This window comes from Eleutherodactylus coqui, chromosome 10 (genome assembly GCF_035609145.1).
Source record: "Eleutherodactylus coqui strain aEleCoq1 chromosome 10, aEleCoq1.hap1, whole genome shotgun sequence".
In the NCBI taxonomy this organism is placed as follows: Eukaryota; Metazoa; Chordata; class Amphibia; order Anura; family Eleutherodactylidae; genus Eleutherodactylus; species Eleutherodactylus coqui.
This window is the reverse complement of record NC_089846.1, coordinates 26,742,524-26,767,257: the sequence shown is the minus strand read 5'-3', so window position 1 is coordinate 26,767,257 and position 24,734 is coordinate 26,742,524. Positions and strand designations below refer to the sequence as shown.

General features: G+C 44.6%; 1 protein-coding gene across 1 annotated transcript in view; it reads left to right on the top strand.

Annotated features, from left to right (window-relative positions):
* Positions 1 to 24,734, top strand: part of BGN (biglycan) — a 65,385-nt gene that overhangs the window by 25,875 nt on the left and 14,776 nt on the right. The window contains exons 2-3 of the mRNA XM_066580674.1: positions 1,546 to 1,816; positions 18,549 to 18,661. Coding sequence (XP_066436771.1) covers positions 1,561 to 1,816; positions 18,549 to 18,661 — 369 coding nt within the window. The 5' untranslated portion in view covers positions 1,546 to 1,560. The remainder of the gene's footprint in view (positions 1 to 1,545; positions 1,817 to 18,548; positions 18,662 to 24,734) is intronic.

Genomic DNA, 24,734 nt, shown 5'->3' with positions numbered 1-24,734 from the left:
CCATATAATAGGTTTTTCTATTGAGTATCATTCAATTGATGTATTGAAAAGTGCAAATGTGCATTTAACCTTCCAACATTTTTGATGGCCTAAATGGGGTTTGATATATCAATGAACCTTTATCCTATGCTTCCAGGCCCCTACATGTACTTGAGGCATATTTCAATGGAATATACATGGTTACTTTAAGGGGTTGTCTAAATTCCATTCCCTATGCAGTAAAATAAGAAACCAGCATATACTCACCACTCCTCGCTCCCGCTGTGTCCCGCGCCCCTGCTCTGGATCTCCCCTTTGATGTCATGTTTACAGGACATCACAGGCTCGGCAGCCAATGACAGACCTGAGCGCTCGATGGATTTTGTTTCCCCAATATAGATTCTATCACAGCACCTTGTACACAGTATCATGTACCCCACTGGAGGACGTATAGGAGAAAGAGTCAGTGATTTTATAGTAGCGTTGTGTGTTGGGTATGTGGATGGTGTTCATTGGTAGGATGTGGGTACAGGTCTTGCATTTTTTGTTTTACAAGGGAAAGCGTGATTTTTGCTCTACAACATGGTTACATATAAAGCTATAACTGCCACATAGAAGGTAGATGATCATTTTTGGAGATCTAGGGAGAATTTGTCAGCAATGAACTGCGAATTTTTGTTTTTCTCGTTTTATTGTTTATTATTTTGTGCGGCTTGGAGAATTATAGAAACTGTAAAAGTTCTTGGAAGAATCAATGTTGACTGGGTGTTACGTAATTATGTTGAAACGATGCTTCACATTTGGAAACATGCAATAAATTGCAAGTGTTTTTGGATCACTAAAAGCACCGAAAGTGGAGAACATCATCATAAAGAAGATGTTTTCATGCAGGGGTGTAGAGGCAAAGCTCCAAAGCAAATGTCAAAATGGGTCCCTATTAGAGATGAGCGAGTATACTCGCTGAGGACAATTACTCGAGCGAGTATTGTCCTTAGCGAGTACCTGCCCGCTCGGAAGAAAAGATTCGGGTGCCGGCGCGGGTTAGCGGTGAGTTGTGGGAGTAAGCAGGGGGGAGTGGGGGGGAGAGAGGGAGAGAGAGATCTCCCCTCCGTTCCACCCCGCTCTCCCCCTGCCGCTCCCCACCCCCCGAATCTTTTCTACCGAGCAGGCAGGTACTCGCTAAGGACAATGCTCGTTTGAGTAATGGTCCTTAGCGAGTATGCTCGCTCATCTCTAGTCCCTATTATGATGCCAGGTGTTGCCACCCAGTACAGAAGGGCCTGGGGTTTGCTTGGCCATGAATCCCCTTCCCATGACCCTTAGTCCAATTTCCTGCACTTTTGCTTGCTATTAATGCAGTTTCTCTGGAGACGGAAGTCCTGCATAGGCTTTTCCACTCAATAGCAAATGAGATGGGACCAACCACGATTGGGCCAGACCTCTCAAAGGCTCTTTTGTAAAAGAGGCAGCAAGCAGAGAAATAGGACATGAAATATAAGGAATATAAGAGTTACAATTATTCAGGCATTTTGTAAACTGACCAACATTTGTCTTCTGTCTACTAAGGTTATCACTGGAATAATGAAGACCTTACTTCTCCTGTGTTCCTGGGTAATCCTCTGCAATGCACTGCCATTCGAACAAAGAGGATTCTGGGACTTTTCAATGGACGATGGACTAACAATGATGAAAGATGAGGCAAATGAAGATGGGTCAGGTTTTACTCCGTCTCCTCCATTTGCCGGTCCTACCGTTTTAGCCCCTCCCATGCCTCCCTTTGACTTATGTCCATTTGGATGCCAGTGCCACCTACGTGTAGTACAGTGCTCTGACCTGGGTGAGTTTGACAATAACATAATGTGCAATAACATCAAGTAACTTTGCAAATAATTTGCTTTACTTCTCTTATACTGACTCTGAATCTCCTCATGGTTCCATCTCCATTCTAAAGAAGTCTAAAACTAAAGTCAGAAATTCTGGTAGTTTCCTACTACCGGATCACAATGTATTGTGGGAGCTGATAGTTCGGAGTTTGAAGTACTGAATTATCATATTATTTATCTTGCAGAATGAACACTATAAAAAATACTTAAAAAGCAAAATGCCAGAATTGCACTTTTTGAAAAAAAAAAGTTGATTAAAAAGTCATGTACGGCAGATGTGCGGAGTTTGTATGGAGTGGCTTTGGGAGTTGAGCCTGCTCCATACATACATGGTGCGTGTCAAAGACAGCTAACACCCCGCTACAGTGACTGTTATCAGATCCCACCTTTCATATGTGTCAAAAAAGTTCTATTGATCAGGTTGAACAAGATTCGTTGTCCTCCATATTGTCTAAGTTCCCTACATGTTGTTTCATTCCATTTAAGGTTGACCTTCTTATATATTCTTATATCCATATAAAATCCATATAATTATCTATGCATATACAGTATACCCTGACATGCCAAAAGTCATAGGACAGGAACTCATATAGTGTTTGACCCCATCTAGCCTGGCAAAGTGCAGCAACTCAACGTGGCATCCTTTCCACGGTTGAATGGAAAACGTCTAGATAGCCACCCGCATCTCTATGGTATTTGTGGGTGCACAATTGGGCTCGTGTTGGGCAAATTTACAGGCCACACCATTCATAGTAACTCTCCAGAACCAATTCTTGACAAATTAGGCCTGATGATACAGGGCATTATCCTGTTGGAATATCCCATCATTGTAGGGATACATGAAGTCCACGAAGGGCTGAAAATGGTCACCAAGCAGTGAAACACGGCGGGCATCAGTCAATGATATGTTTAGGAGAATCAGCGGACCCAACCAATGCATAAGTACTAGAGATGAGCGAGCGTACTCGGATAAGCACTACTCGCTCGAGTAATTGGCTTTATCCGAGTACCGCTGTGCTCGGGGCTAAAGATTCGGGTGCCGCTGCGGCTGACAGGTGAGTCGCAGCGGGGAGCAGGGGAGAGCGGGCGGGAGAGAAGGAGAGAAAGATCTTACCTCCGTTCCTCCCCGCTCTCCCCTGCAGCTCCCTGCTCCGTGCCGGCACCCGAATCTTTAGCCCCGAGCACAGCGGTACTCGGATAGAGCCAATTACTCGAGCGAGTACCGCTTATCCGAGTACGCTCGCTCATCTCTAATAAGTACACTTCCTACACCAGTATGGAACCACCACCAGTCTGCACAGTGCCTTGTTGACATCTGGGGTCCATGGCTTCATAGCCAAACAAAATGCCTGAATTTCATTTTTTGTCACCCCATGTCCGATGAAAATTTTTAATACAAAAGGTTATGTATCCCAAAATAGTACAACTAGAAATGAAAGCTTGCCCTGTAAAAACAAGTCTTCGCACAGCACCGGAATAACAAAAAGTAATGGGGGGCAGAAAATGGGGACTGAAGGTTTTCTTAAAAAAAAAAAATACTTAATTTGTTAACCCCTTAAGGTTGTGGGCTTTTTTCTCCCCTATTTTTAGTTTTTCCTTCCCACTTTCAAAAAGTCGTAACTATTTTATGTTATGTTGGTTTTTGCAGGACGTATTGTAGCTTCTATTGGTACCATTTTCGAGTACATAAGACTTTTTCACAACTTTTTATTCAGTTCTTTCTTGTAGTCGGGGGTGACCAAAAACCCCATTCTGGCGCTGTGGTTTTTTTTCTGGAAATGTTTACCATGCGGGATAAATAATGCGATACTTTGATGGATCGGACGTTTATGAACACAGCAATATCAAATATGTTTAGGGGTTTCTTTGTTTTGATTTTTAAATTATAAATATAGGGAAACGTTTTTTCTTAACTTTTACTAACTTTTATTTTTTCTAATAATTAATAAAACTTTTTAAACTCACTTTTACATTATTTTTAGCCCCCATAGGGGCTTCAACTTAAGATCATTTGATCACTCATAGAGTATAATGCAATACCATAATATTGCATTATACTGCATCCTGACAGGCAGTCTATCATGACAGTCAGCCATGGCAACCCTGGGGGCCTTGGTAAAGTTCCAGGCTGCCATGGCAACTGAAGAGCACCTCACGACCTGACTGCGGGGAAGCCGTTCGGGGCCACCAAACAGTGATCAGGACATTTAAAGAAACTCTGTCACCATCTTTTTGTTCTCCACTCTGAGGGCAGCACAAGGTAATGACAGCAACACTGATTTCAGTATTCTGTCTGCTATGTGAATCTGTGCAGTAGTTTTAGAGAAACGTGCCTTTTATCAGTAGCAGCACATGCATAAAGGACTACTTAAAGTAGTCCTAGATATTCATGAGCTGCAGGCTGGCTGTACCCACCCTACCCTCCAGCCCTCAGTGAGGGCTGCAAGAAGATGTACAGTGATACCTTGGGTTAAGAGTGCCTCAGCTTACAAACTTTTTGACTTGAGAGCAGGCACTCTCCTGAATTTTTTCTCTGATTTAAGAGCAAAAACTTGGGTTAAGAGCCTTGCTCTCAATGGGGTAACTGTTGCTGTCGGTGGCACCATTGAAAGCAATGGCCTGCCGGCAACCCCTGCAGTGATTTTTGGGGAAGGGCTTTAAATATAGCTAACCCTAGCTGTAGGGTAACCCTAGCTGTAGTAAAAAATATATACTCACCTGTCCGATGCTGCAGGGGCTCAGGCGTGTCCCTGCATTTTTAATCACCGCCTGCTGAAAAGCTTCAGAGCAATGCAGGGAGAACAAGCAGCGGCTAGATGCGCCTGAGCCCCGGCAGACAGGTGAGTGTATATATATATATTTTTTTTTTACTGCAGCTAGGGATGATTTTCAGGGAAGGGCTTATATTTAAAGCCCTTCCACGAAAATCACTGCGGGGGTGCCGGCGTCCAATTGCTTTCAATGGGGCAACACCATCCGCATTGAAATCAGTGGGAGAGCTTCGCGATCCGGAACGGATTAATGGCTTTTCCATTTATGTCAATGGGGAAAATTGATTTGACTTACGAGTGTTTTGGGTTAAGAGCTCCGTCACGGAACAAATTAAACTTTTAACCCAAGGCACCACTGGATCTTAAAATGCCACTGTGAGAACTGACAGCAGCATTTAAAGGGTTAACAGTCACAAAGAGCATTTATACTGATAGCGGCTGTTGCAGGCTGGTGTCTGTTGTCAAAGACAGACAGTTACCATTGTACATGGAGTGGGATTGGCTCTCGATCCCACTCTATATAGACCGCTCTCCTCTATGACGTAAATATATGTCATGTGGTGTCAAGGGGTTGAAAGTAGTAAAAAACAATAAAAAATCGGCTATTGCCCACAATATGATGAATGCAAAAGTAACTCTGTCTGTCTGTTACCTTTTACGGCTAAACCGCTGAAGAGATTTTGATTAAACTTGGCAGGGAGATAGCTTGCATCCTGAGTGCATTCACATGAGCGTGTGCATACATAGGTGCGCACAAAACCGCGCACCCGCGTACGCACACAAACACGTGTGAATGCGGTGCATGTCCATTGCCTTCAAAAGGCAATCAGCTGCTGGCAACCCCTGCAGTGATTTTCAGGGAAAGGCTTGAAAAAAAATATCGACAGTTCACAGTGGACACCATAAAAACACAATGCAGAAAATGATAGTTTAATTGCCTTTTTTTATCCATTCCACCCCACATTTTTTTCAATGTTTTTTATTAAATTACACTCATTATCAAAAATTAAATCCCGCCCCTAGAAAAAGTTGTCGTTTTGCTGCAAAACTTGTCCTGCAGTTTCATCTCAGGCAGATATACAAGTGATTAGAGTTGTGGTGATTAGATGAACGGTCTTGTCACCGGAGGCCCTAAAAGTGGTTCCCCCCCTGGCCTATAAGATGCTCTCGGAGGCTCCTTGTGTGTAGTGGCCTCCTCTTCAGCTTGTGTAGAGCTTGTTGGCCACTAGCCGCCTCTACGGCGCATAGAAGAGATTTCACCCAATTACCAGAGTCTGAGAGGGACGCATTATTGGGATGTGAGAAGCTGGATCGTCGTATCGCCGAATTGCCGTCACCTGGGATGTTCTGACCAGACTGTTAGGAGGTGTTGGGACCAGTGGATGTGTGAGGAACCACAAGGCGACCGGGCCCAAGACCCCATCTACAGATCACCAGTAGAGAGGATCGTCTGACCAGACTGTTAGGAGGTGTTGGGACCAGTGAAGGTGTGAATTAAATAGAATAATATTAAAATATCACATAAAGAGATGAGTTCTCAAATAAAAAGAAACAATGCATAAAAAATGGAAGGCATCTAGCATGTCATGTTAAAGGAGGAATGTCTCTGCAAAAAATATCCAAAAATATAACCGGCGCAGGTTATAAGGTTGGCATTATTGTCATGTTATTATTGTCTTGCACATATTTTTGGCCACCCGTATCACATTTTGTATCCAAGATAGAGACGGTACAATTGGGTACTAGAGACTCAATGCCCGCCCATATCACATCTTGTAACCAAGCTAGAAGCGGTACAACGGGGTACTAGAGCCTCCATGCCCGCCCATATCACATCTTGTATCCAAGCTAGAGGCGGTACAACAGGGTACTAGAGCCTCCATGCTTGCTTGTTGAGGCGGTACAACAGGGTACTAGAGCCTCCATGCTTGCTTGTTGAGGCGGTACAACAGGGTACTAGAGCCTCCATGCTTGCTTGTTGAGGTGGTACAACAGGGTGCTAGAGCCTCCATGCCCGCCTGTATCACATCTTGTATCCAAGCTAGAGGTGGTACAACAGGGTACTATAGCCCCCATGCCTGCCCGTATCACATCTTGTATCCAAGCTAGAGGTGGTACAACAGGGTACTAGAGCCTCCATGCTCACCCGTATCACATCTTGTATCCAAGTTAGAGGTGGTACAACAGGGTACTAGATCTTCCATGCCCATCCGTATCACATCTTGTATCCAAGCTAGAGGTGGTACAACAGGGTACTAGAGCCTCCATGCCCACCCGTATCACATCTTGTATCCAAGTTAGAGGTGGTACAACAGGGTACTAGATCTTCCATGCCCATCCGTATCACATCTTGTATCCAAGCTAGAGGTGGTACAACAGGGTACTAGAGCCTCCATGCCCACCCGTATCACATCTTGTATCCAAGTTAGAGGAGGTACAACAGGGTACTAGATCCTCCATGCCCTCCCGTATCACATCTTGTATCCAAGTTAGAGGGGGTACAACAGGGTACTAGATCCTCCATGCCCTCCCGTATCACATCTTGTATCCAAGTTAGAGGGGGTACAACAGGGTACTAGAGCCTCCATGCCCTCCCGTATCACATCTTGTTACATTAAATGTTGCCATTAAAGATATAACTCATCACACAAACAGTAAGCACTTATCAATGAAAAAAATAAAATAAAGTAATGGCTCTTAGAAGCCTAGGATGAAAAAAAATGACAGTGGAAGAAAGAAAACTGCCTACGGAGCCGAAGAGTTAAGAAGGTGTGGTGTTCTAAACCAGCTGGCTAGTGTAGAAAGTCATAAAGGGGTTCCTCCATTGTGCAGGGAAGCTAAGAAGAAATAATAGATCTGTCCACGGAATTTTACAATTCTGAACTACTTCCTATCAAGCCTTAAGGGACAGCTGAAAAATCTTTCCGCAGATTCCTTCGATCACTTAAGAGTTTTCAGCTAGTGCTGGGGGTCGAGAGGAAGCAGCCAGTGATTTATAGTACCCGGAACGCTTACAGTTACAAGTGGCCACTGAGAGACTGGAATTTTAAAATGTTCTGACTGGAAAGGAATTGGCCTTTCCACTTGTGTAGCCCCTTGGGCAAGGAGCTGGCTGGAGTTAAGCTGTAGTTAGTAAATTAGATGATATCGTGTTGTATTACATACTGCTCCATAATACATTCAAGGGGGTCCCTATAGGGGTACAGAAGTAGTAGTCACATCTGGGTCCTGGTGCTTGAAGTGTTGTTGATCCCAGGATTATTCCAATTGCCAGATTGGAGTTGGGAAGGAATTTTTTTCCTGTAAATGGGAAAAATTGGCTTCTACCTCATTGGGGTTTTTTTTGCCTTCATTCGGATTAATATTGGGGAGTAATAGGCTGAACTAAATGGACCAATTTTTTTAAGCCTTACATACTACGTTACTATGAGTGGGCCCAAAGGTCCCTTTGCCACATGAGCGGACATCAGTATTATAAAGGACGTATGGTAAGTGCAGAGCATATGTGCCATAAGTGCCCTTCCCTCCCAAACCATCACCCCGCTCCCCTACGTCTTTGAATATTTTTGTGCCTCATGAAGGATTAAAAGCTCATACTCATTGAACCCAGGAGGCTGTACTCTGCCATACAGCTTCTGGTGTCCACTCACTTTTGGGTCTAGTGGTCATGTGCCAGTCTAAGAACATAACCACACCAATCACTGGCCTCAACTGTACTGAGAATGGTGATTGGCTGCTGCAGTCCCACACTTAGATGGCCACATTGCTGCTCAACCCGAAAATGAGTAGAAGCCACTGGGTCAGAGCAGATTGGGCATGCAAGAGGTGAGTATGTCTTGTTTTATTATTTTTTAAGCTCTGCAATAATTTTCAACGGTACAGTTATAAGCGGTGCCGCTGCCAGGAGGCCTGGTGCAGATGCATCATTTTCTTTATGGTTGGGTGGGGGCCTTTGGGATTCCTTTAAAGGGCCACTCTGGTGATTATTTTTTTCATTCGCTATATAGCTATCCCCACAGTATATATAAGTAAGCTAGTGTTACTTTGGTTATTTCTTTCTATCTGAATCTCCTAGCCTCTTACTCATATCAGATAGGTACTTCCTGTCCCAGACAGTCAGTAATGGACAGTCATACTCTCTTCCATCTTTCCTCTACTTCTTTCATCCTATTGAATGTGTATTAGCAAGAACCAAAGGACAGAAAAACATGAAGCAAGATTGCAGGATCATACTACACTTGGCTTATTTGTAGTCTGTAACCATGGAAACACAGATTATTTTTAGGATAGGTTAGGATATTTTTAATCAAGACTGTTTGCAAACTTGCTTTATTATTCATTTCAGTTGCATCTGAGGACATAGGGGAGACTCTATTAACCAATGCACGCTAGTATTCTTGTGTAAAAAAGTCACAAAGTTTTGGCACATATAATATTTCTGCTAAAGTTTGTAACTTTTTGCTTTTCTGTGTTTCCCCCACTACTTATGAAAAGTGAGAAGGAAAGTGGGTGGAATTTAGCAGGACAGGAGGCTAAAAGGCCTGACAGGTGTAAGGGGGGGGGGTAAACTTTTTGCTGTTATATTGATGTATTACTGTTTAGGATGTGTCTTCTATATAATTAATGTGGTCCCTTTAAGAGAGGGAGGGCTCAAGTAGCGTCTGGTGCTGAGTGGGGAATCACTGATCAAAAACGGGAAGGTGGCCAGAGCAAGTGAATAGCAGTGACAAGAAGATGTGCTTGGAGCACCTCCTGTAAAGTGTCCGTGATGAGAAAGCTTGATGTTGGAAGTTGGAATCAGTGTAACACTACTACAAAGTTGCATGGAACCTGCCGCTCCCTCCCATCCTCAAACTTTGTTGGAGGATGAACAGAAGCAAACCCGATCATCAGGTAAACACCAGTGAAAGTCTCATACTTGGAAAGTTACTCTTGATAAGGACTATTGAGAGCCCTGCTAAGTGGGAAGACAATTCATATCAATAGACCCGGCACCCAGGCTGGAGACTATTTCTGGTGAACCAGATAGTTAAACTGCAATACTTGGACTTACAACGGGAAACTGTTATAGGACTGCACATGACCTTTGGGCCTACAAAATGAGCCCTTTAAGTGAACTTGTATGGATTGAACCGGGCCATGAGGCCTTGCTGGTGCAAGCTCCTACCTATATGCACCAGGAGATGATGGTGAGCCTACAGGAGCTGGGTCTCCCTTTTCCAATGGTGCCCCCGGTCGCCCAACCAGGCTTCTATCCTCCTCTGGTGAGCAAGGGAGAACCCCAGCTTGCCCCCAGTGCCTCTTCATAGGTTTACTATAACTTGCACCAGAAAATGATGCCCAATATAGCGCCAACCGATTTCAATTTCTCATGCAAAGACTGCCAAAGATATGCCAAATTTAGTACGCCTCTTCATAAATTTGGGGCATTTTACTTCAATGGACATCTGAAATTATAGCCTTAAAGAGGACCTACCATGGGAAAAGTCAGTGAGGCTAACTCTATCCCCCTTTTTTTTTCATATTCACCTCTTTTTGCCCATACGGCCTTTTCTTAGGTCTGGCTTTCAGGCCTGTCAATCTGTCAACCAGGTTGCCTCCCATTGTTCGCTGTTATAGCTGACTCTATGCCTGGTTTATTTTCTCATACTCACTTCTATTCAACACAATAGGTGATGTCCGACTGTCAATGAAGTCCGATGTCACCCACTGACAGTGAGTAGTAGGGATCGCCGACTTGAGCAAGACCTAAGAAGAATCCGTCTGGGCAAATGGAGGTTAGCATGAAAGTAAAAAGCATCGATTGAGTTAGCGGGGCCGCGGCTACAGAGCTGTACAGCCAGTTTCACCAACTTTATCCTATGGCAGGTTCTGTTTCATAAATCTTCTCTATACAGTTTGCAAATGCCAATGATGTAAAGGAGCAAACTTCTGCTCAGCTCACTTCATTGACAAAAGGAAGTCTTCAGCTGTGGAGGGATCCCCAAGGAATGCCATGCTGGCACGAACTGTGGAATTTCTGTCTCTTCTTCACGTTTTTTGTAAAATGCTTCGGAGATCTGGGGCTTCCTCATGACATGATGCATCACAAGGGAATTGCCAATAGACAGATCATCAAACATTCAGTTTCCATGATTTTGCAGCGAGTGCCAAAATACATACAAGTTGTGAATTTTCCTTTCTAAATTGGCTGATTCTGGTTTTTATGCTGTGAAAATGTCATCTAACTTAATCTCTGTCTGTAGATTATTTATTTGGTATACATTATTCACATGCTCATGGTGCGCCAGAAACAGAAACCTGTATTATCATCAATTCAACGTCCCAAAAGGGACCCAAAATCAAACATAAGGGGGACCCCTTTTATCAGGAAAGTGACTATAGAAGGTTCAGGGGTAGCAGTTGGACCTGGGCTCTGATGTCTGGAGACTCAAAGAGCCCTATGCCACATAAGAACATCTTATGGCACATAGTAGGTGACTGGTACTTACAAATTTTGCTTTGGGGCCAGGAGCCTCAAATTACACCTCAACTCTTGTACAACTAAACCTTCTTAAAGTGAGAGATGAAGACTAACCTTGTCCTCTCTTCCCATTTATTGGAGGGCATCATGATGATATGAAGCTCAAGTAGGTTCATATCAACAAGGGTAGGCTCAAAGAACTTCCTATGTTTGTTAGCATCATACTGCTGGTGAACCATGAAGACCATGCATAGGTTTCCAGCACTCATTGAAAAAGGAACAACTGAGATGAAGCTCCTTCTATATGTGACCATTTGGACCTGCTTCTATGATGATCAGGTAGCCAGCTCAAGGTTGACTCAGCCTTCCATCCCACCAAGGTCGGTAAAATGAGTACCCAGCTTGCTGGGGAGTAACGATGACTGAGGAAGGCAATGGCAAACCACTCCGCAAAAACATTCTGCCAAGAAAACGTCACGATGTGACGTCACCCTAGGGATCTGTCATGACTCGGTGCTTGCACCAGGAGACTTTGGCTTACCTATGATGCAGAGAGGTGTAGCCCCTTATCTAAATACTATAGCCAAGGCAGAGTTGCTTGTTGTCATCGGACTAGCATATACAGCACCAGCACTTCTAGTTACACCCTCTAAATTTGCTATTGGAGAAGTCTTTACGACTACGCCCCATGAAAAAGCCCCCGACTACTCTACAGATATTTGCTTTAACCTATCCTGGTTCCACAGTTGATGTTTGGTTACTTAAAGGGATTAGATTGATTGAAAAAAGGCTTTATTAATAAAGCAAATATCTGATTTGTGAGACTTTTCTCCCTCATGGAAATGAGCAAAAGTGGAGAATGGAAATAATGTGTTTTAGATAAGACAAGAATGTGAAAGTCATGGAATGTTCATCCTGTCCAAAGATAAGTGAAGGATGAATGAGATTTATGTTCTATTACAAAACAGGCTAAGAGAAAAGGGACACAATGTATCCTCATTAAATGTACATGACGAACGTAACAAAATCCCTCCTGTCCTCCAAAGACACTAGAGACACAGACTGGAACCACTACTAATGGAGACTTTATCAAGTCATACCAGTTACCATGGATGAGGCTGGGAGATGAAGGCAGAGAGAAATGGACGAGGGGTAGGACAGTGGTACGGGACCACAGCAGATTCTAGAACAGTATGGATTCCTTGCTTTCTTTCTAAGGCATGGCTTTCCTTATAGGTCTTCTTCAGCAATGTACTATACTTACAATGGTGAATTACAATTGTACATCATTAACGTAGCCTCTCACATACTGTCAAATAGACAGCAGGCTGCCATGTCATTCATTTTAAGATTGGGGTGAACCAGATTGCCTACAGGGCCTATGTGAAGTTGCGCTTAAGACATGTCATCCCTAAATAACACTATTTCTCAACTACCACTAGTATAAGCATATGTGCAAATGTATTCCTAGAGCATTTGATGCTCCATTCACAGAATCCGCAAACAGTAACTTAGCACTGATGACATTGCAAATGGCTTATTTTTTTCCCTGAGGTAATGTTTTTCCTTGTGGAGAGCATCACAAGGGTGTAGAGAGTCTTATAAACCATGCAATGCTCCCTGGGAAATAGTTATGCAAATAAGTGATGGAATAATTTTCCACAGCGCCACTTAGTGGAAGGTAGCTACACTAGGAATTAATATCTGCCCTTTTAACAGGTCTTGCAAGACCCCCGTGGGTGGTGGTGTGATGCAGGACTTAGGATACGATGCAACAAATGGAGTAACCAAAATTTACACTATTTATTGATAAACATAGAAATGAACAATAATAGTAAAGCAAGGATGGTTACGCAATTTATTCTTTTTACTAAGGCTGCCTGCACATGGGTGGATTTTTGCTGCGGAATCCACGGCAGGTATCTGCACAACGGATCTGCAACAAATGACATTCATGGCATGATATGGGAAATTGATTCTTCCTGTACACAAGCGGAAATCAATTGCAGTTTCCGCACGCATGTTCTATTTTTGTGCGGATTCTGCGCAGACAGCTTCTACTGAAGTCAATGGATGCTGTCCGACCTGCAACCCCTCCGCAATTAACATTCGTGGACACATCGTGGATTCCATTACCTATCCACAATATCAGCCCTATATCTCCTATAGCAGGTCTGCTAAAACACTGTCTTTAACCCTGTCCTCAGTATACACATTTATTGTCAGATTGAGGCTAGCCTCACTTACAATAAGTCATGGGAGTATTTATTTTGACTGACCCAGGCTAGTCCAGGGTCAGGAGTGCTCCTCAGCCATGATTTCCGTAGATTCTTGTTGCTGTCCAGGTGTCCCATTGGTCTGGAGACACAACCCTGGCTCTCCAGTCACTGTGTTTTATCAGCAGCTTCCTCTCTCAGGCCCAGCTTCAGCAGTGCCTCCAGCTCACTTTGCTCAGCATTGTCTCTCCACTATGACTCAGCACAAAAGGTTCTGTTTTATAACCAAGGCTACAGTCCCTAGAAAGTTCCTACTAAGCATGCTCAGTTCCAATGTGCTGACATTTGATGCATGCAATGACTTTGGTTCAATTTTTAATTTCAAGTCACATCTCCATTGCAATATTTTAACCCTTTATGTTTGCCTTTTACATATGTACATACATAAGTACTCTGGTTTGGTTTAAGACCCTAATTATGTTGGAAGGCTTGTTAAAAGTTCAGATATTGATTCATAGGGTGGCTACCTTCCAAGAGGTAGTGCTGTGGAGGATTATTCCACCACTCATTTACATAGCTACCCTACTGCTAGAATAGTTACCATATGTACGCTCTTTGTTAAAAAAAAATCAAGCACCTAGAAAGAGTTGTCATTTTACTGCAAAACCCGGCATGCAGTTCCATCTCAGGCAGATATGCAAATGATGAGAGTTGTGGTGATTAGATGAACGGTCTTGTCACCGGAGGCCATAAAAGTGGTTCCTCCCTTGGCCTATAAAAGGCTCTGGGAGGTTTCTTGTGTGTAGTGACCTCTTCTTCCGCTTGTGTAGAGCTTGTTGGCCACTAGACGCCTCTATGGCACAATCCAAGAGATTTCACCCCGTTAACAGAGTTTGAGAGGGCGCATTATTGGGGTGTGAGAAGCTGGATGGTCGTATCAACAAATGCATGAGGACACACACACACAAGGCGACCAGGTTCAGGATGCCCTCGACTGGCAACCAGTAGAGAGGATTGCCTGATCGACCGAGCATGTGGAGCTACAACTATTTTGTTGTCCGCTATCCAGAGAAGGTGGTGCCATCGTTACAGGCCCCTGTGTTTGTCTGAACCATTTCCAGGCACTTGACTGAAGGACATTTGGTCTAACGTCGCCCATTACGTATACTAGCTTTGACACCCACCCACCATTATCTCCGTTTGCAGTGGTGTTGTGAACGACAAAAATGCACTGCTACGAAGTGGAACCGGGTTGTCTTCATCGATGAATCCAGGTTTATTTTGGGCACTGATGACAGCTATGTTCCTGTCTGGAGACCTAGGCATGTGCGCCTCAATCCTGTCTTTGCTGTGGAGCGGCCTACTGTCCCCTGCTGGTGATGGTCTGAGGGGCTATTGGCTAGAACAGCCAGTCACCCCTAGTAGTGGTACGAAGGATAATGACAGGTCAGCGATATGTTCAGGATATTCTGCAGTCATATGTATTGCCTCTCATGGCAGGGCTACCCGGTTGCCAGATTTATCGCCAATACAACATGTATGGGACGCCAACTTTGACAGCCCACAAGTCTGCACAATCTAGAGGTTCAGTTACAGCAAATGTGAACTGACATGCCACAGGATACTAGGGAGCTACTTTTTATATTCACTGGGTCTCCCATTTCATGTGCACAGAGCCGTCTAAAAAGAGTCGCTGTGTGTGTGCGCACCAACTTCGCAGGGACACAGCACAGGAACGGGGCACCAAATGAATATGAAACACAACTCCCCAAACTCATTGTTCCCTCACCTTTGATCCCCACAACATAGTTTATGGGACTCAAAGGTGATGATGGGCTCCCTTTAACCGTTGTAGCATAAGTTCATCAGGGTATGTAGGGGAAAAGATTTCTTAAATAGTTCCCTTGCCTGGAGTGGGCAGACTGATTTTCCATCAGTAACACAGACATAAATAAGAAGGTCTGGAACTATTTTACATCCGTGAGTTGGTTCCCTTAAGAAAAGGAGGGAAATGTCTACTTCACATCTGTCAACAAAAATATTTCATGGACTTGGAGCTCTCGGCCGCTTGATCTCTCTATACACAGCTGAGCATGTTTTCTCTTCTGACATCATTTCACTTTTATAGAAGCCTATATAGAGAATTGGGAGCGTCTAGTGAGGTGCGAGGTTGGCAGGTACCATCATCCGATGAATAACATGGGCTCCTTCCCAGACTTCCAACCACCGCCTAGCAGAATTCACCTTCAAGCTGCTGTTTCTTCATGCCGGCTATAGCCTGAATTCTCAGCAATCTATATAACCATTTCCAAATGTCACCGTCACTGGAGGGTATGTAGTGCAAACCCACTGCTGAGGAGCAGGAAAGCGTTCATTATCGTTACAAAGCCCACAAGGGCAACCACCCTGTGGTGGACGTGGTGAGTGAATGAATGCAGGCATCTTACGTCATAGGTGTGCTCAGAAATAAGACATTAACCAGACTTTTGCTATCAGATTTGAGTCTTGGGAGTTTACAGCAAAGTCTTAAGATTTTCATGACATAATAGCATAAGTATGTACCCGGTAAAGAGACGACTATTCTGGACTTATAAGATAGATGATGTACTAATCTGTCAGGATAAGTTATAGGTTCATGCCTGTGTTGTTAGAGGGGAACTGGCAGTAAAAAGTCTGAAGTCTGACAATATAATTGTTTTCAAGAGAAATATTACCCAACACTAAAAGTATTACGTACTAATATGTAGACGGGGATCGACCAAAAAGCTCTACAGGGAGAAATCCTGGTAGGCCAGTCACGTCATCAGCAGGTCTGGTCAGGAAAGACTAGCATCAGCAGAAGCCTGGACCCACTGCTCTCGAGTAGGCTCACTGCAGCTGAATTAGGGTTGATGCAAGATGGACCGCTTGCTACAGGCCCTGCTTTCCCGCTGGGTCAGCGAGGCCAGGGAGCAGCTACAGGCTGGCTGCGGTAGGGCAGCTTTTATTACAGAAGGCAGTGTGGCTGCGTAGTGTGGTGCTAGCACCTTTGTAATCAGCATATAAACATCCCCCTCTGCTTCCTTTTTTGGCATAATAAAGTAGTGTATTTGAAGGAAGGAGCCCCGTAGGTGAGATAGGGGCCCTGGCAGATATGCTGATGGGTGCTTGCAGGCTCTGCATCACGGTTCAGGGGCACACTGGGTGTCGGGCGTAGTGTGCCCTGTTACAGGGTTGTATTTTACTTGTTGGCGGACCTCGGTGGAAGTAATGTCCTAATGCCATGTACCAGCTTGATGCTTTAAAATGGTAATAACAGGAACAAGTAGTACAGGTAGGTCGAGGAGGAGAGGTGTCGCCGGTTCGTGGCTATGTAGGTTACTGGTCCAACGTAACTCTTGAAACCTTTCTGTGTTCTTGAACCCCCATTATTTGGCCCAGAGGGTACCACAATCCTCGTTACCACCAGTGACTAGCTTGCAAAGTTTGACGAAGGAGGGAGGCACAATACGGTACCTCTCCTCCCCCATAGAGTTTCTCTGCACCTCAGTCCACTTTCTCTGCAAATTGCAAACTCCTCCTACCTCATATAGCCACTACCAGACACCTCCCCTCCACATGACCATTATAGGCCAATCATTACAGCTCAGCATTACACATCGTACAAACTCTCAGATGCAATTATAATTCCCACCACTTGGTGGCACTGGTGCTCCGTAACAGTAACATTTTTTCTAGGGAATTCTGGGGAGCCATTGGGGTACCCTGCTGCATAATTTAGCACTATGCTCATCTAGGCCCAGAAAAGCAAGCAACATATGGATGACATCTCAAAGTACAGATCCAGCATCAACTAATGCGTCATTTGATTCCTTCTGCTAGTAATTTGAACCTAACTGCTACATGAAGCTACTTTTAGATTATTTTCCAGGGCCATTTTTGTCCTTTTTCAGTCTTCTTCTCTATTTGGGCCTAGACCGCAATGAAGATTTCTTCCAACTAGAACTCGTCTCTGCACATGTTCCCCATCCTGCCACTACCCCAATGCCCCTCTCAGTGCCTCCCCATAATAATAGTACCCCCTTTGCCTCACCAAAGTAATAATGTCTCTCTGTGCTTCCACCAAAATAATAACACTCCTCAGTGCTCGTCTATTGCCTCCTTCCATCCCAAAACAAACCCAGATGGTAATCTAGCACTCATTTCCCCAGACATACAGCTCAACTCCTCCCTGCCATCTCCTGCTCTGAGTATGAGTGCGGGAGGCATATTTGGTATTTCAGCCGCACTTCAGTAGCGGTGAGCGATTCCAGCGACCTGATTGGTTGTTGGGTACACACACCCCCTTGGAGTTGGGGGTTAGGGTTTAGGGTTAGGTTTAGTGTTAGGGTTTCGGGTTTAGGGTTAGGGTTTGGGTTTAGGGTTAGGCTTAGTTGCCGACCCTCCTACGGCCCTGCTGCTGCTTATTTAAAGGGTCAGCCACTTGTGCACATCTCCAAAGGGGGGTGTGTACCCAACAATCAATCAGGTTGCTGGAATCGCTCACCGCTACTGAAGTGCGGCTGAAATACCAAATATGCGTGCGGGAGACAGGAAGGGGGAAGAGTAGTCGGGCTATGCATGGAGCAATGCTGTACCAGGTTGGCTCCGACTGTCCGACATAGTTTTCAACTGTATCCTCATCCTCCAGATAAAGTTGAAAGTGGTGCCGCTGACAGGGGCCTATGGTTAAAGCGGCCCTGCTCAGATGTAACGTAACTATAAACAGTATTACACATAAATGGTACCAGGGGGGAACAGGGTTCCCCCCCCCCCCCTCGCTCCCCCCCACAACCCCCCGCTCATCCCCAGCGCCTCCCGCCCGATTAGGCAGTTACTCGTTCGAGTAATTGCTCTAAACGAGCACGTTCGCTCATCTCTAATTATAACCCAAAGCGGCATTCATATTTCTGCTGGTTGTCATTGGAAACAGTCAACAGGCTTATCATCAGACATATCCCTAACAGTTTGGCTCCCATAATGCAGTGGGACAGCTCACTTTTTATACATCACAATACTGTATACTGCCTTATTCACAGATTACACTTTCTAGTTTGCACAACACTGCAAGGAATGCTGTGAGATTTCAGCTCTGAAGTCTGCAGAATTGTGAATATAATTCGGGGTTATAGAAGTACTAAAAAAGTAATATAATGTATTTACAAAGTTAGAGAAAGCAAGGATTACATTTTAACAATGTTTGTCTCTTTTCCTTTAGGTCTGACCAGCGTGCCCAAGAATATTCCAAAGGACACCACCCTCCTGGATCTACAGAATAACAAAATCCTGGAAATTAAGAAAGATGATTTCAAGGGACTTAATAGCCTCTATGTGAGCAGTGCTTCTTTATAGTGATGTACTCTATAGCAATGTTTTCTCCAGTCCTCAAGGTTTTCTCAACCCATCCCAATTAAACGGGTTGTCTAACATTAAACTATTGATAGCTTATCTCTAGGACAGACCATCAATAATAGATTGGTAGGCGTCCACCAATTAGCTGCTTACCAAGCTGCTGCACTTCTCCATGGAGTTAATCTGTGTAGGAAGCCCAGAGCTCCGTTCCCACTGTAGTGGCTAGGTTTGGTAATATAGGCAAAGTTTCTACTGAACGGGAACGTTGCCTGTAATACCAACCTGGGCCACTATAGTGGGAACGAAGCTGTCTGCTTCCTGCACAGATCAGCTCTATGCACAAGCATACTGGCCCAGAAAACAGCTGATCATCAGGGTTCCCACTGATGAACCCAGCTGATCTACTATTTATGGAATATCCTGAGGAAGGGACATTGATAGTTAAAAGCTGGACAACCCCTCTGAGTCACAGGAGCTTTGCCTAGTGGTAGACTCATGCCTGAAGATACACACCTCTTAAACGGTTTCTTTGGTTTAGAAAACCCATTTCTAAATCCCCTATTTGAGCATTCTAAGTTAATAGATGGGGGGGGGGGCTGTCTATTAGTGAGCAGCTACAAAGAGTCACCTGACTACTCTATGCATTATAACAGGTCACTGATTTCAATGGAGAAGGTGTAATGCCTTATTTCTCCTGCGGTCATGCTGCAGGAAAACTGAACACTTGCTGCTGGGCTCCTCACCAACTGGACATCCTGTGATCAGCTTAATATCAAGGGGCCCTTTTAATCAAAATGTTCTCTCCTAAGAGTGCAATACCTATAATGAGAACCTCTCGCATTAAAGGGGTTTTCTGGGACATAAATATGATAACCTACATGTCTTTAGGATAGATCATTAATATTGGATTGTGGGGGTGCAGCCCTACCAATCAGCTGCTTTAAGGGGCTGCAGCGCTTTGCCTGAGTGCTGCAACCACTTTATCGCTCTGTGACGTCACTTCCATTGTAACATGGCTTTTCTGCAGCCCAGTCCCATTCAAGTGGATGGGACTGAGCTGCAGTACTAGACATCACCACTATGCAATGCACGTTCTGTGCTTGGTATAGAATAATGAGGCTGTGTGATATTTAAAGGGGTTGTAAAGAATGAGAAAGACATAGGTGCCTTCTTCCTAACACAGCGCCACACCTGTCCACAGGTTATGTGTGGAATTGCAGCTCTGCCCAATTCACTTGACTAGCGTTGACCTGCAATACCAGACACAACCCATCGACAGGTTTGGTGGCATTTTTTTGGAGGGAAGCAGCCATCTTTTTCTAATCCAGGACAACGCCTTTCGGAAAGACATGAAGCATTGTAAGGCCTTGTTCACTTCCGGATGGGAGGCTCTGTTCAGAGCATGCAGCACTACATAATCCTGGAAAATGCGGAACTGCATAACCACAGCCAAATAGAACCTGTTATAAGCAATGGGTTCCTTCTGGCACCATTTGGATTCAGCATAAGCCGGAGCTGGCATGTCCACGTTTGCCATTGTTTGCCATCTAGGATGGAGTTGAACAATAGGAAAAGTCAGCACTAGCTAGCTAAAACGTAGGAATCATACCTTGTGAGCAATCCGCATTCGCAGTAATACCTCGTTAGTAATATCAAGAACGCTCTACTAATATTGGTACCATTTCACATAAAGACAGGTTACTGAATACGGTACACATCTTCCACTTAGGGGTTACTTAACACTCCAATACAGTCTGTTTGTAGGGCCATTTACTGCATAAGCTCGTGATGTCTCTTTAAGGCTCACTCAATACCCCAGGCGACCTTTGGCTCTCTCCTTGCCACCAAATAACTTAGTCTGTGAACAAAGGCTTGAGCACCAGAAATTTGACCATAACACAGTGTCCTTGGTATAATCCCCATTTCCTACAGCAGGCCTGCTGACTATCCACCCCTAGTCTTGTCAATGTGTACACCTTTAATTTTAACAAGGCTGGCCTCACTTACAATGTGATGCGTGGAAGTTGCCACTTTGACATACCCCAAGCGATTCAGTACCGTGATGCAGGGTTGGGAGTGCTACTCTCCTTGTCAATGCTGATGGGTTCTCTGTCTGTTCTTGGCAGTAGGGTGTCCTCTCTCCCTCTCCTCCAGCAGTGTCAGTCACGTTCTTATAAGCGTGCCTTCCACCACAGCCAGCAGTTTGCAACTTTCTCCTCTGGTACCCCTGCAGCACCTCCAAGCTCCACTTTCATTCCCTGCACTCTTCCTCCCTTCTGTGGCGCAAATCTCAGTATTTATACAGGGAGCCCTCAGCGCCTCGAACGTTCTAGCAGCTTCTTTAGGTGGACAGGGCTTGGCCCCGTTCTATCCCTATTGAGGACGCCAATCTTCACGGAGGGCGCGGCGCCTCCTTTCCCAGTGCTGCATGCCACCTGTCTGATCAGTGCTGTGAGCGCTGTGTCTACTGATACCATGCACCTATTTCCTAGCACATAGCCCAGTCTCTCCTTACCGCTCCCCCTGCCGCTGTACTAAGAGGGGAGACGGGCATGGCTCACCCCTCTTATACCCTAGTCTTGTTTCGTAACATGTACAATATGACAAATCTGAGACAGAACTCGTTATAGGGTTATTAAGTTGACTCTGCCATATATTATGTGGCACGTGAAGTGACCTGGGCAAGAGATGCCTTTTTGGCTCATGCTGGGATAGGTCTTGAAGGGGTCATGGGGCTGCCTTCTTGCTGTTCCTTACCGGTCCTCCTGCTAAAGCTCCGGACTCGGTAACCACCTCTTATGGGCTTGCTCCTGTGTTGGCACAGATGGACCAGGTATCCAATAAGATTGCAACATCGCACTCCTTGACCATACTTCTGGAAGAAGGCTTGATTACATGGCCCGTTTATGGTCATCTGGCAGTAGAAGGATGTTATAAAAATATAATTTTACTGAACTGGAACGCGATGAATATTTTGGCTCCGTAGGAGGGCGCGGTACTTGAACGTTATGTAACACCTTTAACCGAATCTTCACACTAATAAGTTGTCACAGCGCAAGAAACTTCACACACTTTTTAGCTGTCCATCTCATCCTTATTACTGCATACTTTATTTACGGAGGTCCGCAGCACACAAAAACTTTGCAGCCTCAATGCACCGTAGGTGGCATCTGCACATAATTCAAAGCATCCGTCATTTACATGTAAATTCAGAGCCCCGCCTACTCACAGACTCGACGCACCGTAGGTTCGAAAGATATATCAAAACAGAGATACATTACTTCCATATTACAGCTCCAGCACAAACTGCTCTCATGTTCTCTTGGAGCATCTAAGCGAGACGCACCAAAGTGGGGGAGACCATGGGGATTGCAAGATGGATGTCACGGGTGGCTCTGCAATCTCTCCCGACAATGGCGGCAAAGGTGTCCTACTCGGTCACAGCTCAGTGGCACAAAATACACATAATTTTGCTATTAAGATGAACGGTGGTTTGTCACGTGACACCAGCACTTCATCCAGGACTACGGTAGTGAATGGCTGTCATTGGTTATCGCAGCGCCGGCTTTCATGGGCTGACGCCGTACTGAGTTAGCCAATCCGAGCATTAGCTTTCATCGAGAAAGCAATACTCTGTCGGCGTGGAGGAGGGAGCGACAGCCTGCAGCAGCGCCGCGGGAGGTGAGTATTGATTTTTTTTTTACAGCGTATTCCCAGTGTATAAGACGAAAAGTTGGGGGTCGTCTTATACGCCCAGTCGTCTTATACACCGGAAAATACGGTAATTTGTATATTCTCAGATTACAGGGCACATATGGTAATGGTTTAGGTTGGCAGTGGGTCATTTTCTTTTTCATATATACATTTTTATTTTACTCTGTAATTTTTTTTACTTAATTTTTTTAATATCTATATATTTATATTTATTTAATATTTTCCCAAGACGTTATATAAGACCACTGGGAGTAATTCACATTGTTTTTTTTTTGTTATTTCACACCTCACACTTTTCCACTGTGCCTGGGGCATCCATATGAGCCGCAGTTCCCCTGTAGTGACAGTAGTCACTAACAGAGCTGATCTGGATCTGCTAGGTCTCGTGATCGCCGGGTCGAACTGTGGAAGTGGCACTTCTACTTTCCCTATTCTCTACATAGCGCCCATTGAGAATAGGGAAAGTGGAAGTACCATTGAGGAAGCTCATTGAGCGCTATGTAGTCTGTGAAAGAGAAGGCATAAGCGTTTCTCCTCTGGGTCCTCGGCTGTCACTGATATCTGAGGACCTGACCTGCTCCTGCTACATTGCAACAGGAGCTGTAAACCTGCACTGTATTTTTATCATTAGCAGGGATTAAAGCCCCTTATATATATACCCTTTTTTCCTGAATTCAGTTGTGATTTGCACCAAATAAATGTCTTATTTTTCTTCTGTTCTTCTTATGACACGGTTGTTAAATGGGCCCCATTGTTCTTTACCATTTACTGCGTTTGATTGAAATGTGATCTGTGTGTAGGAGCAATGACATGAAAAGCACAAAGGAACGCTGTATAATAACATCTAGACTACGGTACTGCGGGCATTCACTTTAGATCAAATTAATATTCTATGCATGAAAGGTTAAGAGTACGGGCATGAACGTCTGCAGTGAAAGGTAATGCAGATATTATCCCAATCAGATTCTTAGCGGTTCCAAATATAGAGTCAATGTCCGTAGTTTATAATCGCTAATGTAATTGCACAGTCCAGCCTCCAAAGCTCCCTTGCATTAGTTATCCCAATAGCAGCTGTACTTTCTTTAAGGTGCCCCTGCATTAATGTACAGGGAGTCCACAGAAATTTCTATCCAAGGGCAAAAGAGATCTTTCGACCTGTGTGAGGAGATGCTTGTTCTTACCATAAAACAACCGTGTTCCTCGATGAACTCAAGGGTCAGTGCAATTAAAGCACAAGCCCACATGAAAAAATCCTTGTCATATAGTTTAAATCTTAATGTTTAATAAATACAATTAAAGAAGAGGAATGTAGGCGGGTTCTATAGTCACCCTAGTGTTTCTCACTACCTAATCAGAGTGCCCGCCCTGAGAAGGGCAACCCTTATCTCAAACCTTTCCCTAATGTTCCCTGAACTAAAAATGGGGAGTAGACGGGAGAGGCTATGAGAATAGTTGCTACACTGCATAACTCAGATTGATTTAGATTTGAAATACCGTATTTGTCGCTCTATAAGTCGCACCGGATGATACGACGCACCTAGGTTTTAGAGGAGGAAAATAATATATTTTGAACTCACCCAGACCTGGCAGTGAGGGATGTATTACAGGGGGAATAAAGAGCAGTAGTGCTACCTCGGAATGAAGATCTCATATAATAAGGACCCAATATGTCCATGCATTACATGGGCAGATCATTGATTCCAATTGAAACTGTGTAATGCAGACAATCATGAGGGTTCCCAAAAGTGGACACCCCAGCCTATGTCAGAGAACATAAGTTAAACAATCGAAAGCAAATGTCTAGGCACATAGATTAGCTGTCTTCTTAATTAGAGCGAATGTGCCAAAATTCGGACATGGCCGGCAGCTGTGTGATAAGGAAAGCACATCCTTATCACACAGCTGACGGATGGGTCTGCTCCATAGCAGGGGAGGAGAGCCATCCGTACGTATAGCTGATTGTTGAGCGCCAGCTGGAACGGTTGCTGCTCCCCCACCCCACCAATCAGCTGTACATACGGGCGTCTCTCCTCCCCTGCTATGAAGCAGACCCAGCAGGCAGCTGTTTTTAAAGGATGTGCAATCCTTATCACACAGCTTCTGTCCTGGTCCGAATTTTGGCACATTTGCTATAAGATGCACTGATTCCTCCCCCACCCCCTTCTACTTTGAGGGGGGAAAAAGTACACCTAATAGAGCGAAAAATAGGATAGTTGTATCTGGCTAATATATGGTGGAAATGCATGAGGATTAGGCTTTATATTAGCCAAAGGGAAAGGTTCGAGATCAGGGTCACCCTTCTCAGGGTGGGGACTCTGATTGGGTAGTGAGAAACACT